Raw genomic sequence first — 14248 nt, 5'->3', positions numbered from 1 at the left:
TTGTTACTCTTACTAGGTGTGATCATGCTAAAAAATTCCCTCCTCCCTTAGAGATGTCCCTGGAAGTATACACGGTGTGAGATGAAACGATGTCTAGGATTCACTTCGAAATCCTCTAGGTAAACAGGGATGGGTCAGAAAATTAACAAAACGTTGCCAGTTGTTGAAGCTAGTGATGGGTATATGAGGGTTTATCATAGTCTCCTCTCTACCTCTGCACATGTTTGAATAAAAGTTGTTTTTTTTTTTTTCAACGAAGCTGGTCAAAACATTGGGGGCAGGGGGAGGCAGACAAAAAACCATGATGGGAATAGAAAGCTGGAGAAGATGATGGTACTGAGCTGCTTGGGAATGTTAAGACCAGAATAAGAAATAGTACAATCAAGAATAAAACTGTAGACATTTCAAATGCCTGGATTATCGAAATAAAACCACCCCAATCTAACCTTATACTTTCGAAAAGTTGCTACTTTGAGACAGTGGGATCCCCACTGAACAACTGAAATGCTGTGTGGCTTACCTGAGCAGGATAAAAATAACAAATGCCAGCTCTTGTTGGATCTCCTTCTTCCTTTACCTTTGAACCATCATAAAGGAAAAAATAATTCCACCTGGCAAGAGAAAAGACGGGGGCCATGTTTCCTTCCATCCAGTGATAATGGCATTTTAAAACACAGCTTCCTATTTCCCAACCCCAGGAGGGCTCATTATTCAGGGTTTAAAAAGCCTTCTGGTGTCCCCCGAGGAGAGCACACCCAGGAGCTGCAAAGAGATAAAACCATTCCACAAGTGCAGCAGAGTCCAACTAAAAATATGCTGACATCCAGCCATCGGGCCATCTGCCCAAAAAGACATGAGCAGCTAGAGGAAGAACAAGCACCCACAATGACCACTCATATTTGAAACACTGAACCTTAACTAGTTGACCATGTGGTTTGGTAAACTGTCCTTTGAGGGTCTGATAACAAAATAAGTTAGGGATGTCTTAGGTTCTCTCCTCACAACTGCTGAGAAGGATCATCTTAGGAAATAACCCTTCCACTCGGAATTCCTGCAGCCATTCAGCAAACATGTACTGAGGGCTGAGGGTGGGGGGTGGTGTGCGTGCATGTGTGTGTGTGTGTGTGTGTGTGTGTGCCTACAGTGATAAAAGGCAGATGAATAAACGTGTAATTCAGGGCAGTGAGCCCACAAGGAGTGGAAAACAGGGGCCTAGGAAGAATTCACGGAGAAACACCTAACCCCTCTCTCGGCCTATTAAAATCTTACCAGTCTTTTATATGTATCTCAAACACACTCCCTTCGCAAATTTCCTGATGCCTTGGACCAGAGGAATCCCTCTTTCTTCCGAATTTCCATAACCCTCTGTTCGTCCCTAAAGACTCTCATAGTCTGCTGTTGCTGGCTGCTGTTCAGTTGGCCCCCAACTCATGGAAACCCCATGCACAAGAGAGTGACATGCTGCCCAGGCTGCTGATCCGCAGGGTTTTCATCAGGCTAATTTCTGGAAGTAGATGGCCAGTCCTTTCTTCCTAGTCCATCTCAGTCTGGAAATGCCCTGAAACTTGTTCAGCATCATAGCAACATGCGAGGCCTCCACTGACAGATGGGTGGCGGCTGTGCATGAGGTGCACTGGCCGGGAATCAAACCCGGGTCTCCCACATGGAAGGCATGAGTTCTACAAGGAACCACCACTGCCTCTGTTCTATGCTACCCTGTAGTGTAATTATAATTGCTTAATATTCTTATCTGATGAACTCTTTAAGACTGTTAAGCAAACTCCTCAATGGCTGGACCTGGCCTTTACTTCCGTACTGTGAAAGCGCATTTATCAGGGTACAGTATAAAGGAAGAAGAGCTGTGACCACTCTGCTCCTGCCCTCTTCATCTCTCGATCTACACTCTCCTGGGCCACCCCCTCTGGCTCCCATCTCATCTTCCAGATGACATGCACCAACTCTGTCTCAAGTGCAGTCTGCTTTCCAAGTTCAAGAGCCAAATGTGCAACTGCCTGCAGGGCAAGTCCAGATCATTCCACCAAACCCAAATCAGAAACCCCATAGCTGGCCCCATTCTCTCCTCCCATCATGTTTTCTGAGGGATAGCCTCCCTGGTTTTCCAAGCACACAAAAGAAAACCTGGATGCCATTTCTAACTCCAACTTTTTGAATTCCATGTTTAATCAGTCACTAAATCTTGCTAATTCTACTTAAACCATGCCTTTCGATTTCATCTCCTCAATTAATGTCTGGTGACCTGAACTGTAAGAAAAGATTGACCCATTTGGGGTTGATAAGGGCGCTGGGTTTCAGACAGAAATTGTGTAATACTCAAGAGCCAGACTGGCAAAACCTCTTCTTGCGGTGTAATTTTGAACTGCAACCGTCTCTCAAAAGTGAAAATACAACACCCACGTTATTATCAAAGCTGGCTGAATGCTATGGCTAGGGTTTTCTTTCCGACAATCTAACAGAAAATACCACAACGGGCTTGCAAGATTAAAACGGGTTAGCTTTGGAAAGAAATGGCCTGCATGCCTGATTCAGCTGACTGAGAAATATGGCATTTTTTTCTGAGTAAAATCAAGATAATCTGGCTGGGGATTTTCTGTCAGCGCAGCAGTTTCATCTGACAGCCTGGAGAGAGCAAAACCTCAGCCAGCTGCAATACTCACCAAGAGGCTGACTTCGTCTCTGTGGAAGTGGAGGCAGCCATTTACTTTCCAATTGCCCTCATCCTCTTTCTTTGGATTTTCTTTTCTGGTGTCACCTCTTTCTCCCCAGGAGTGATGTTCCTCTGTTTCCCCAATCCAGTGAATCCAGACGTGGCAGGTTTAAGTGTTTTTAGTCACAACTGTCATTTGTTTGGTTTTCATTCAGCATGAAAGTGCTACTTCCCTTCCTTGTAGGCCCTTGGGTTCCATGAATATGTCTACACTCCTTAGAACTCTGGGACAGAATATAATAAAGCAAGAGGATTCTCGCAGATAAGTCAACTCTACTATTCTGGTTCCTTTAGCCTGAGTGTGGTTGTCTGCAGAACGAACTTTCAGGAAGATCCTCTCCAGGAAAGTTCAAAGGGGGAGATGCGTGCTGAACACGGTGTTCAGAAGAGATTTCTAGCTTGTCCTATTCAAAGCCATTCTGAAGTTTCTTTGAGAAGTCTGAAGCTTCCAGTTCAAACGTCAGTATCTTAGCCCTAAACAAAACACAAGGAATAGATTATTTCATAAACCCATGAGAAAGCATGTGACCTAGCAGGGTTAAGCAAATGGGATACTTCAAAAGGGCTGTCTACTAAGTTGAAAACTGTGTTTCCAAATAAAAAAGATAGAGTAGCAGAGGACTTTAGAGTAAGTCCCTTAATTTCTTAAAGAGTTATGATGGACACGTCCCAGGGCTCACAGATAATAAAATGGAGTAACTTAAAAAAAAAAAAAACTGAATAACTAGTAGGAAAAGCTCTGGTGTTAAGAACAGCTATGTAATGTCCTGAGGTAGCACAAATGGCTTGCACTTGACTACTAACCTAAAGATTGTTGATTGGAACCCACTCAGAGGTGCCTCGGAAGAAAGGCCTGGCAATCTGCTTCTGTTAAGATTATAGCCAAGAAAGTCCTCTATAATAAACTACTCTAACAAACACATGGGGTTGCTGTGAGTTGGAATTAACTCAATGATAAGGCGTTTTTTTTACACAAATAACATGGCTGTTATACTAATACCAAAAAAACCAAACCTATTGCCAATGAGTCAACTTCGACTTATAGCAACCCTACAGGACAGCATCAAACCCTGGTGGCGTAGTGGTTAAGTGCTACGGCTGCAAACCAAAGGGTCAGCAGTTTGAATCCACCAGGTGCTCCTTGGAAGCTCTATGGGGCAGTTCTACTCTGTCCTATAGGGTTGCTATGAGTCAGAATCGATTCGACAGCAGGGGTTTTTTTTTTTTTTAATCAGATAGAGTAGAACTGCCCCATAGGGTTTCCAAGGCTGTAACCTTTACGGAGGCAGACTGCCACATCTTTCTCCCAAAAAGCAGCTAGTGGGTTTGAACTGCAGACCTTTCGGTTAGCAGCTGACAGCTTAACCACTGCGCCACCAGGGCTCTGACTGTAGTAATAATGGGACCCAAATTAAGGAACTGCCACCTTGACAGCCTAAAAGTAACCTCAACATACAGAATTTCACAGCTGGACAAGTTTCTAAAACACACAAAAAAGAGAACTTTGTTAAGTGGCTTCCAAACTCCCACGAGAGGAAGACAACTCAAAGTATCATGAAATTTCAGAGTCAGAAGGACCCCTGGTATCATTTACCGTAATCCTCACCTTTTGCACGGTCCTCTAAAAACTGTCTCTGCCTTACTCCCACCAGAGACAGGAGGTTCACAGCTGTTAGATTTATCCTTCTACCAAAAACAAAACGGTTGCCACTGAGTCAGTTCCGACTTATGGCAACATCACGTGTGCAGAATAGAACCGTGCTCCATAGGGTTTTCAAGGTTGTGGCCCTTTGGAAACAGATGGCCAGGCCTTTCTTCTGAGGCACCTCTGGGTGAGTTCGAACCGCCAACCTTTCAATTAGTAGTCCATTTGCGCCACCCAGGGAGTCCTCCTTTTGCCAAGCTAAAACTAAAATCAACCTTCTAATAACCTTCACTCACTGGTCTGGATAACACTTTCCAGGAAAACACAAAATGAGGAATCTTCCTCGTGACAACTCTCTGGTCACTCAGAACTGTATTTCTATTGTCTCTCTCTAAGGTGAACATTTCCAGCAACACAGCCTAAAATGTGTGCCCACCACTCTGTCACCCTCCTGGGAACACATACAATTTGTTAAAGATCCTTTGGTGGAGAGAAGACCCTAAAGGGGACCCTGCTGAATCTTTCACAGCCTAAAGAATTCTATCTTTTCTCAGCTCTAAATACCTTGGGATGGGCCTCCATAGGCACAACTAAAAGGTGACCATATTCATGGTATCCTACGGAACACATTTGGGTGCAAGTGGAGGTGGGCCTCTCAGCTCCTGGGACCATGGACAGCAGTTGGAAGGCCCTCCTCCCTTACCCGTTGTTCCCAGATAAGTGGGTCCTCCACTCCTAGGGTCCAGCAATGGCCCTGGGGTAGTGGCGGCTGTCAGCACGTGAAGAGAAGTGGCTGTGGCAGCCTGGGAAGTGACAGTAATGACCCGAAGGAGTCAAGATGTGACTGGCAAAGCCTTGGAGAAGAGCGGGATGTAGGAACAGGCCTTCGTGGGCCCTCAGGCCTGCAAAGGAGGCTCCAAAGGCTACGAGGGGCTAAGAAGACGCCGGACACAGTCCCTGGGGGTCAGGAAGCGACCAGTAGCCGCCCGGAGAAACTGAGATGTGTCTGACCTCAGCTCCAGGAGGATGGGAAGTGGTGGGCAAAGGCCCGGGGGTGAAGCGGGACCCGGTCACGGAGCGGAGGGGCAACCAAGAGGGACACCCGACCCAAGTTCCTGCCCCTCGGTGCCCCGCGCCTCCGGGCACCGCCCACCCGCTGGAGCAGCCAGACAGCCCAGAGTTCGGAGTTCGCGACCCAGGGTAGGGGCAGTAGCGGGGAGCCTGCGCTCCCGACCCCGACCCGGTACCTGTGCGCACGGCGGAAACTGCAACTCCAGCCCAGCCGGCGCGCGGTGATGACGTAGAGCCGAGCGCGCCGCGCGGTGATGACGTCTAAGGAGAATGGCGGCGGCTGCGGCGGCGGCGGCGGCGGCGGCTGTGCTAGAACCTTGGCGGGCGGCAGCTCGGCGGAAAAGGCGCTCGGCTGCGCGGCGACCAGGGCAGAGAGAGGCGGCAGCCCGGGGCGCCGAGGGGGACCCCGAGGCGGACAGTGCAGCCGTACTTCGTCGTATCCGGGAGGCCGGGTGAGTGCGGGATCGGCCCTTGATTGGAATCCCGATGCCTGTAGGACCCTCTTCGAGCCTCAGCCTCCCCTTCTGTAAAGTGGGGAGAACTGCAAACGTTTCAAGAAGTTATTGTGAGGATTTAACGGACACCGTGAGCTCATTACAGGTCTACGTCATAGTAAGAGCTCAGTAAAGGTTGTTACCCCTTTTATTTCGATTACAGCTGCGTGATCTTTGCCAAGTTACGTAATGATTATATGCTTCAGTTTTCTCATCTGTGAAATGGGGATGAAAATAATATCTACATAGGCGTATTTTGAAGATTCAGTGAATTAGTGAATGTAAACCCCTTAGAACAGTGCCTGGCATGTGGTAAGCGCTATAGGAATATTCTCTGTTAATGTTATGCCAGTTTTGGTTATTATTGGTAGTTGACACAAGAGAAGCAGAAGGAGCACATCATTGTCATCTTCGTTATTATCATTATTAGTTTACTGAGCAGCTGCCGTGTGCCTGGCACTGGATTAAGCATTTTACACACTTTATCAGTTTTGACCATTGCAGCCACACTAGGGATGTAGACAGTCAGGTCTTAAAGAAGAAGATGTGGAACCAGATTTCAGCCTCAGATCTTTGTGGCTCCACAACCTGTGTTTCAAGGTTTCCATTATTCTGGATGCTTATCCCTCCATGGCACTAATGGTTACGTGCTCCGCTACTAGCTGAAAGGTTGGTGGTCTGCGCCCGACCTAAGGTGCCTCAGGAGACAGGCCAGGTGATCTGCTTCAGAAAGGTCGTGGCCTTGAAAACGCTATTAAGCATTTCTACTCTGTACACACGGCGTCACCATGGGTCTGAATCTACACCATGGCAAATAACAACAACAACATCCCTCCCCACTCTGCTTCACCTTGCTCAGTATCTTAACACTTAAAACAGTGCCTAAACAGAGGAAGCACTATGCCAATTTGATGGCAGCTGACAACAATGACAACTATTGTTAGTTGGAGTCTCTGGGTGATGAAAGAGTTAATGCGCTTGGTTGCTAACTGAAAGGTTGGCAGTTCCAGTCCACCCAGAGGCGCCTTGGAAGAAAGGCCTGGTGTCCTACCTCTGAAAAAATCAGCCAGTGAAAACTCTATGGGGCACAGCTCTACCCTCGACACACATGCAGTCGCCACGACTCTAGTTGACTCGACAGCAACTGGTTATTATTATTTAGTGTTATTATCCTTATCTGCAGTCCTGTAAGGCTCAGTAAATAACAGCCTTTGTTAGTACTTCTTCGTGGCATCTGAAGGACCATCACAAGGGCAAGAAGTTAGTCATTTTGTGGGTTTTCTCCCGCAGAGGGGCATGGTAGAATTAGAGCCAAGAGGCATTGGTGACCCAGAGGTTACCACTGAATAGAAAGAAGTTGCTGACCAGCTGGCAGAGCCTGCGACAAAAGCAGCAGACTTCCCCCTTACCATTTAGGGCTTTTTGCCCTTTGAAAGAGGCAGCATTAAGCTAAACTTCTCTACTTGGTGGGCTTCCTGGTTATGCAATTAGGTGAGAGAGATTCTGAGATTCTGAATAAAGTTTTTCCTATAGCACAAACAGACTCCATTCACCTGGCAGGTTCAGGTAGGGGAAGGAATCCCACTGCCCTGAGTGGGGAGGGGCCCAGCACGTTCTGTGCTATTCTCATGTGTGCACAGTTGGTCAGGTTTACAGAGCACTTCTGTGTTCATTAGAACTTTCCTTTCCCCTCTGTGAGGAATGTGGGGGGAGCTCTGGGCAGATCTTTTCCTTTCACTCTCTGAGCCCTCTGAATACTTATTGGTTCAAATCTAGCTGTAAATCTTTGTAGAAACAGACTGCCACCTCTTTCTGCCGAGGAGCGGGCTGGTGGATTCAAACTGCCCCCCTTCCAGTTAGCAGCTGAGGGCTTTAACCACTTTGCCAGCAGAGCTCCTAATTCACTGTTGGTTTTGTTTTGCTCTTTTTTTTTTTTGTTTTGCTCTGGATTTGTAGAAACCAGTTGACTTGAATAAACAAAAACCAGACACTCGCTTTTGTCTCTTCCTTTACTTTCACCATAGAATTATTTACAGTAATGGCTGCTGACTGAGTACTTACTATATGCAAAGCACTGTGCTAAGTGTGTAACTCATTTAAACCCCCCTGTAACTCCCCATGTTAAGTCCGATTCTTATTCCTATTTTAGAGATGAGGAAACTAAAACTCCGAAAGGTTAAATCCACGTATATAACAACTGTGGAGGTGTTCCTCTGTGCCACGCTCTGTTGTGGACCAAGGGTATAGCAGTAAACAGAACAGACCCAGGCTCAGCCCCCATGGAGGTCGCTATCTAGACCTGTCCCTGGGAATCAGGGGCCTCCTCCAGGAACCTTCTCTCGTGCCCTCTCTGAGCACCAGCAGCACGTGCTCCAGCCCTGGGCATGTTTGCCATGTGTCCTCCTTCTCCCATCAGTGGGTGAGAGTGGGCTCTGTGTCTGAGGGCTCCTCAGCCTCATTACATCCAGTTCAGTTCATGGTAGGGGTGCAAGTCATTGTTATGGCAGCTGCAGAAAGATGGGCATTGATTGCACCATTTTCTCTCAACAGGGAGGACCTGCTTCTCTCTGATTTCTGGAGTTCAGCACTAGGTGGGTACCATCAGGTAGAGGGCAGGTGTGGTGGGAGTGGGAGGAGGGACTGGAAGGAGGGATGGCCTGTATTTGGGCAAAGAAGGGAATCCAGTCCTCGTTTGGGGACAGTTTGCTTCACACAGCAGTGTGCACACCAGGTTCTAACTTCCCCCTTATGGCTGTATGTCTTTTGGGACTTAATTAAATCTGATCCTCAGTTTATCTGTCAAATGGGGATGATAACATGCATATTCCCTCATGTAGTTTTGAGAATTAAATGGGGGTAGTTAAGAGCCTAGAACAGCTCTTGCCTGCTGCACAGGAGACAATAAATGTTAGCTGTCATCATCATTACCATTATTTTATTATTATTCTGGGGGGGGTAGTTTATATTTATCCTGATGTTTTTCCTTGACATGACAACGTAGACTTTTCCACCCATGCAGGTATAATGTCTTCCTCAAGATAACGGGTGGCAACATAATGCATGGAGTGAACATGCTGTAGTTATAATTTTTATTAAGGGACATTTAGTTTATTTCCTTTTTTTACTTACTTCTTTGTTGTCATTATACATAACTTTGCGGTGTCTTTATGCAGAAAGCTTTTCCCAAATGTAGGATGATTTTCTTAGGATATATTCACAGAAGTAGAATAGTTAAAGGCAGTGACCAACTTGATATCCGTTGTTAAGTTGTTGTCTAAAAACCTGTGACTAGTTTATTCACCTACCAGCTAGGACTAATTGAGCCAGTTTTTCACGGCACCTGTCCTAGCTTTGTTTTAAAATATCTTGGCCAATTTGATAGGCGAAAATTGGTATCTTATTGTTGAAATGAATGGCTTTTTGTGTTTTATTTGGGGGGGGGCCGTATACAGATTTGTTCAGCAGAATTCAGTACTAATATAAGGAGGGGTGAGAGAACTCATCTGTATGTGAGAAAATTCAAATAGGAGAATATATTCTATTAGGCTCTTGAAGGCCCCAGCCTACTTTTTCATCTTTGGATTCGTTGCACATTAAATATTCTTATTCCCAGTTGTTTATAGTGTGATTTGAGAGCTATGTTCCTCCATTCTTTGTTTAAAAAAAAAAAAAAAGGTTATTCAGAACACAGGCTGCCTGTAAATGGAAACCGTACCCATGAACGAAACCTATTTTTTGCGTAAAAAATTATCTTAGGTTGTAAGGCTTGGGAGTCACGAGGACAGACTGGCCTTTCAGTTTTGGATGGGGATGGCTGTGTGTCCAGGCATGCTCAGGAGTGAGGCAGGTTGCTCTTCTCGCTGAGTTGGCAGCCTTTCCTGTCCTGTTCCCTTTCTCTGGGCCTGTGGATGTGTTTTGTGGGGGGTTCATAGGGTCAGGGCATGTCCTCTGACTGCACACAGGGACCGGCTCTTTCAGAAACCATCAACAGGTGCCTTAGGAAACATCAGGAACAACTGAAGGCCCTTGTAGGGACTCTTTCAGAAGCCCTCGGAAACCTGCATCTTGACTCATTGCCACACGAGCCAGACGTGGCCTGTGACTACATCCCGGGGGAGACTGGGGAGACCCTGGTCACAGGAGCCTGCCCCTTGAAGTGCGTGTGTTACGGCATTGGGAACTTTGCCACCTGCGTCATAGCTAGAAACCAGCTAACGTTTTTGCTGCTTTTCCTGGAAAAGTGCCAGGTAAGCTTTGGATCATCTTTATCATCTCTCCCTGGTGCCTCGGACACAGTGGGCACACACATCCTTGACTGAAATCCATGAGTCATTCATCCCTTCTCCTGTAGGTTCGCAGAAGTCACTGCTGCGTGTATGACCCTCTGTTCAGCCAAGTGGAGATTGCAGTTCTGAACGCCCTGGGTGTGACTGTGCTCGGTGAGAACGAGGTAAGTGGTTTAGGAGAGGGCTGTGTAAATCCTGACCAGACTGACACCAGACTGTCCCATGACATCAGTTTTTATTGAAATGGTGGTCATTTCTATCCAGTGCATGCTTTCTTTCTCAGTGCCTGTAATAGATGATTAATCAATCAATTATCCACGTTTTGGCTTACGCTGTACCCTTGTCAGAAAATAAAAATAAAAAATACAGCTACACAAATGGCATGAAATAGATTTGCAAAATTCTTGTGAGAAGTCTTGCTTCAGAAATTATCCTAAGTTGGTATTTACTGCTGTTATTTAAAAATAGCAAATATATACAAAAAAGAATTGAAAACAGGGACTCAAATAGACATGTGTACACTAATGTTTGTTGTAGCATTATTCACAACACCCAAACTATAGCAACAACCCAACTGCCCACCAACAGATTGAGCAGAGTAAGAAAATGTGGTATGTCCACACACGGGCATATCACTCAGCCATAAAGAGAAATGAAGTTCCGATACATGCTACAACATGGATGAGCTTTGAAAACACTATACTTACTGAAATAAGCCAGACACAAAAGGACAAATACTGTGTGCTCCCACCATATGAAGTATCTAGAATAGGCTAATTCACAGAGACAGAAAGTAGATGAGTGGTTACCAGGGGCTGAGGGGAAGGAGGAATGGGGGTTAATATTTAATGGTTACACAGTTTCTATCTGGGATGATGAAAAGGTTGGAAATAGATGCTGGTGATGGTTGTTCAACATGGTGAATGTGATTAGTGGCACTTAAACATACCCGTACAAATGGTTAAAATGGCAAATTTCATGTTATGTATGTAGTTTAGGAGCCCTGGTGGCAGAGCAATTAAGAGCTTGGCTGCTAACCTAAGGGTTGGCCGTTCAAATCTACTAGCCACTCCTTGGAAGCCCTGTGGGGCAGATCTGCTCTATCCTATAGGGTCACTAGGAGTCAGAATCAACTCAACAGCAATGGGTCTTTATGTGTATTTCACCACAATAAAACTTAAAAATAAAACAGAGCACGCAGTCTTGGTGCCTCAAGTGAGGTCTTTCTGGTTGGGTTTTACCCTGACCAGGGCAGGTCATAAGGGGTCAGAACATCTCCCCTCTTTGAAACAGGAGCCCAGTCACACCCGTAGCACCTGGCTGTAGGTTGTGAATAAATTCTCTGCCCACCCCCATACCCCTAAAAGAGTTGACGTTCAAGTTTTCGGGGACCTCTTGAAAAACGAAATTCATTACACAAGCTGAAGGCACATACTTCTGACTTCGGTTGTGCACTGGCCTAAGGATTACAATCGTTGATTCCTGTGTGTGCCAAACAGCTGTCTTACTGCTTAGTATAAAACATGAAAATTAGGCACAGCTGAGAGAAGAGTCATTCCCGATCTTGGCAAGGTCCTAAAACACTGTCACAACTCAAATACTCTTCTCTGGGTGCCTGCTGTCTGCTAGGCCAGGAGTTTGAGGGGACCATGATAAATGAGAGCCAGTCCCTGTCGTCAGGGAGCCCGCGGTCACATCAAGGCATGTGGCCTGTTATCAAGTGAATGATAAACAGGACAGTGGAGTAGAACCACGTCGCAAAGCCACGTACAAGGAACAGAGGCAGTCCAGGGGAAGGAGACCCACTCTGTTTAGGGGCCACAGAGGAAGGTTTCCTGGAGTCTGAGCTGGGTTTTGCAGGTCTGCCAGGAGTTGGCCAGATGGACAGGTCCAGGATTGCAGACAGCCTGTGCAGAGCCATGAAACAGAACTGAGTGGTCAGGAGACCAGTGCCAGGTGACCAGGGAAGCTGCAGGCAGGGTGGAGAGGGAACAGCCAGAGAGGCACAGCAAAGGGCCCTATGTCCCCTACAGCCCAAGGAGTTTGGCTGTAGAGCAGCGGTTCTCAGTCAGGGGTGATTGTGTCCCCAAGAGGGGACATTTGGAGTGCCCTCATTTATGACAGATCTGCAGAAAGTGGCACAGGAAGCGTGGACGATTACTGAACACAGTCTGTGGGGGACAGTAACTTGCTGCCTCTCCTGCCCTTACTTTCATGGACCCCAAGAAGCCCCTTCGTTAGAGCTTTGTGTTGATGGGACACACATTTGTCAAGTAAAAACCAAAGTTCTTTTGGGACATCATGGTTTTTCTTTATTTTTAATCCCATAAAATTTTATAGATTTCATACACACTACTGTAGGCCATTCCACAATGGAATGATTTGACACTTCAGCTCATTATTAACCTACATCCTTATCTCTACCTCACCTTGCTGTAAGAAGTCTAAGAACGTTGACACCTGCTGCTGTTGTGTCCTCAGGAAGGAAAGCGGAGCATTTGTGATGAGCCCACCATCTTTTATATGCTCCATTGTGGGACAGCTTTGTACAACAATCTTTTATGGAGTAACTGGTCAGTAGATGCCCTTTCCAAAATGGTCATCATTGGAAACAGCTTCAGAGGACTTGAGGAAAGGTAAGCCTGTGACAGCTGGGATTCTATTGAGGCTGAGGTAAAGCCTCTCACTCAGGTTTGACCCACCCGAGCAGGAAACGCTTCCGCTACTCTTCTGCACTTGGGAAAGGCTTTTTGTAGGGAACTGGACAAAGGGTCAAGGACAGGAGCATTCAGAACCTCAAGTCGAGATAGGAAGCCAGGAGTCTGTCAGCAGTTGCCCCCTCCCTTACCACAGACAAAATGCTTTTTAGAAATGGGAAAAGCCATTTGATTTCTCTGCTGACAGCTGCACACCGTCATTCTGTTTCTCGTTGCTTCTGCGCCTGCTCTGTCCTTTCTCTTGAATGCACGGAACGAGTGTAGCTGCCGGGATGTTCACATTTTCTACTAAATATCTAAGCTACCCCGTGCCCGATATTTTTCTGAGTTCTTAAATCATCTTGTCTGACTGCCTTAAGTTTAATAAAGCTACCCTCATATCTCCTAATTGTGGTTTCTTTTTATTTCCAGGTTGTTGACAAGGATTCTGCAGAAAAATTATTCCTACATTGCAAAGGTATCTATCTGGACAAAGGGAACGGGATAGAAACAGGTGTGAATTCACATTCTCTCTCTTACTGGGAAGAATTCCTCCTCTACATCTGTAGGAAGAAACTCTTTAGGGGCTAACAGAAGGCAGAGTAAAGTTACTGTCTTGTCCGTGAGCTCTTTCTTCATCCTTCCAGAAAGCTAAGGCATGTTAGTACATCTCATTTTTTTCCCTAATTTCCTTGATTCTTGGTATCAGAGTCTAACATGTCCACTGCTTAGGGGCTTTCAATGCATTACACAAGAGCATTTAAAACAAAATATCCTTTTCCTTATTTTTTAAAAAAGAGAACACGGGGGTGAAAACTAATGGAAATATAACCCGGAAGAATGGGGGTGACAGTGCTTATCAGGCTTTCACCTTTTACACTTGAATTTTTCTGCTCAGATTTCCCAAGGCCTGGAGGAGCTTGAGTTTCCTCAGACTTCACAGTACGTGGACATATTCAATGACATCTCCGTCCACTGGTTCCCTGTACAAAAGCTAAAACAACTCCCTGTGGATACGTGGGCGTTCCAGGAAGAACCGGATTATCAAGACTGCGAGGACCTTGAAATCATCAGGAACAAGACAGAAGACCCTTCAGCTACTGACTGAAACTCATTATAACGTATCCAATGTTGGCTGAGGTAGGAGAGTCTGCCACCAGAGAGGAAAGGGAAGGCTGTGGGGCAGGAATGCAGAGAGCTCCAGTGGGCCAAATTTGAGAGACAGAAACAGGAAATACATCAACTTGGCTATCCTGCTTGGAGGATGATAAGCGTTAAGGACTTGGTGTAAAGATTTACGCACATCGGTAAATAAAGTAGCATGATCATGT

At 46.1% G+C, this 14248-nt stretch overlaps 2 protein-coding genes across 5 annotated transcripts in view; one reads left to right on the top strand and one right to left on the bottom strand.

Annotated features, from left to right (window-relative positions):
• Positions 1–5670, bottom strand: part of HPS4 (HPS4 biogenesis of lysosomal organelles complex 3 subunit 2) — a 37605-nt gene extending 31935 nt beyond the window's left edge. For 2 of the 3 annotated variants that reach the window (XM_049866036.1, XM_049866034.1), the window contains exons 1-3: positions 4332–5605; positions 2676–3199; positions 521–611 (exon numbers count right to left, since the gene is read on the bottom strand). In XM_049866036.1, coding sequence (XP_049721993.1) covers positions 521–611; positions 2676–2716 — 132 coding nt within the window. In that variant the 5' untranslated portion in view covers positions 2717–3199; positions 4332–5605. The other variant, XM_049866035.1, reaches the window with a different exon arrangement.
• Positions 5671–5697: 27 nt separating this feature from the next.
• Positions 5698–14231, top strand: SRRD (SRR1 domain containing). Of its 2 annotated transcripts, none has more exons than XM_049865966.1 (7): positions 5698–5893; positions 8486–8526; positions 9968–10182; positions 10287–10385; positions 12703–12857; positions 13350–13395; positions 13816–14231. In XM_049865966.1, the coding sequence occupies exons 1-7, from the start codon at positions 5712–5714 to the stop codon at positions 14023–14025; spliced, it is 948 nt and encodes a 315-aa protein (XP_049721923.1). In that variant the 5' UTR covers positions 5698–5711; the 3' UTR covers positions 14026–14231. The 2 variants fall into 2 exon arrangements, with proteins under 2 accessions (XP_049721923.1, XP_049721922.1); XM_049865965.1 differs by having other exon boundaries at positions 9914–10182.
• The last annotated feature ends 17 nt before the right edge of the window (positions 14232–14248 follow it).

This window comes from Elephas maximus, chromosome 22 (genome assembly GCF_024166365.1).
Source record: "Elephas maximus indicus isolate mEleMax1 chromosome 22, mEleMax1 primary haplotype, whole genome shotgun sequence".
Lineage (NCBI taxonomy): Eukaryota > Metazoa > Chordata > Mammalia > Proboscidea > Elephantidae > Elephas > Elephas maximus.
Note: the sequence above shows the minus strand (reverse complement) of the source record. Positions and strands in the feature narration are given on the sequence as shown.

Coding starts and splice junctions, on each gene's coding strand:
- SRRD (XM_049865965.1), top strand. CDS start 5,712: ATGGCGGCGGCTGCGGCGGCGGCGGCGGCGGCGGCTGTGCTAGAACCT. Junction 10,386..12,702: donor CTGTGCTCGGTGAGAACGAG/GTAAGTGGTTTA, acceptor TTGTGTCCTCAG/GAAGGAAAGCGGAGCATTTG. Junction 12,858..13,349: donor TTCAGAGGACTTGAGGAAAG/GTAAGCCTGTGA, acceptor TTTTATTTCCAG/GTTGTTGACAAGGATTCTGC.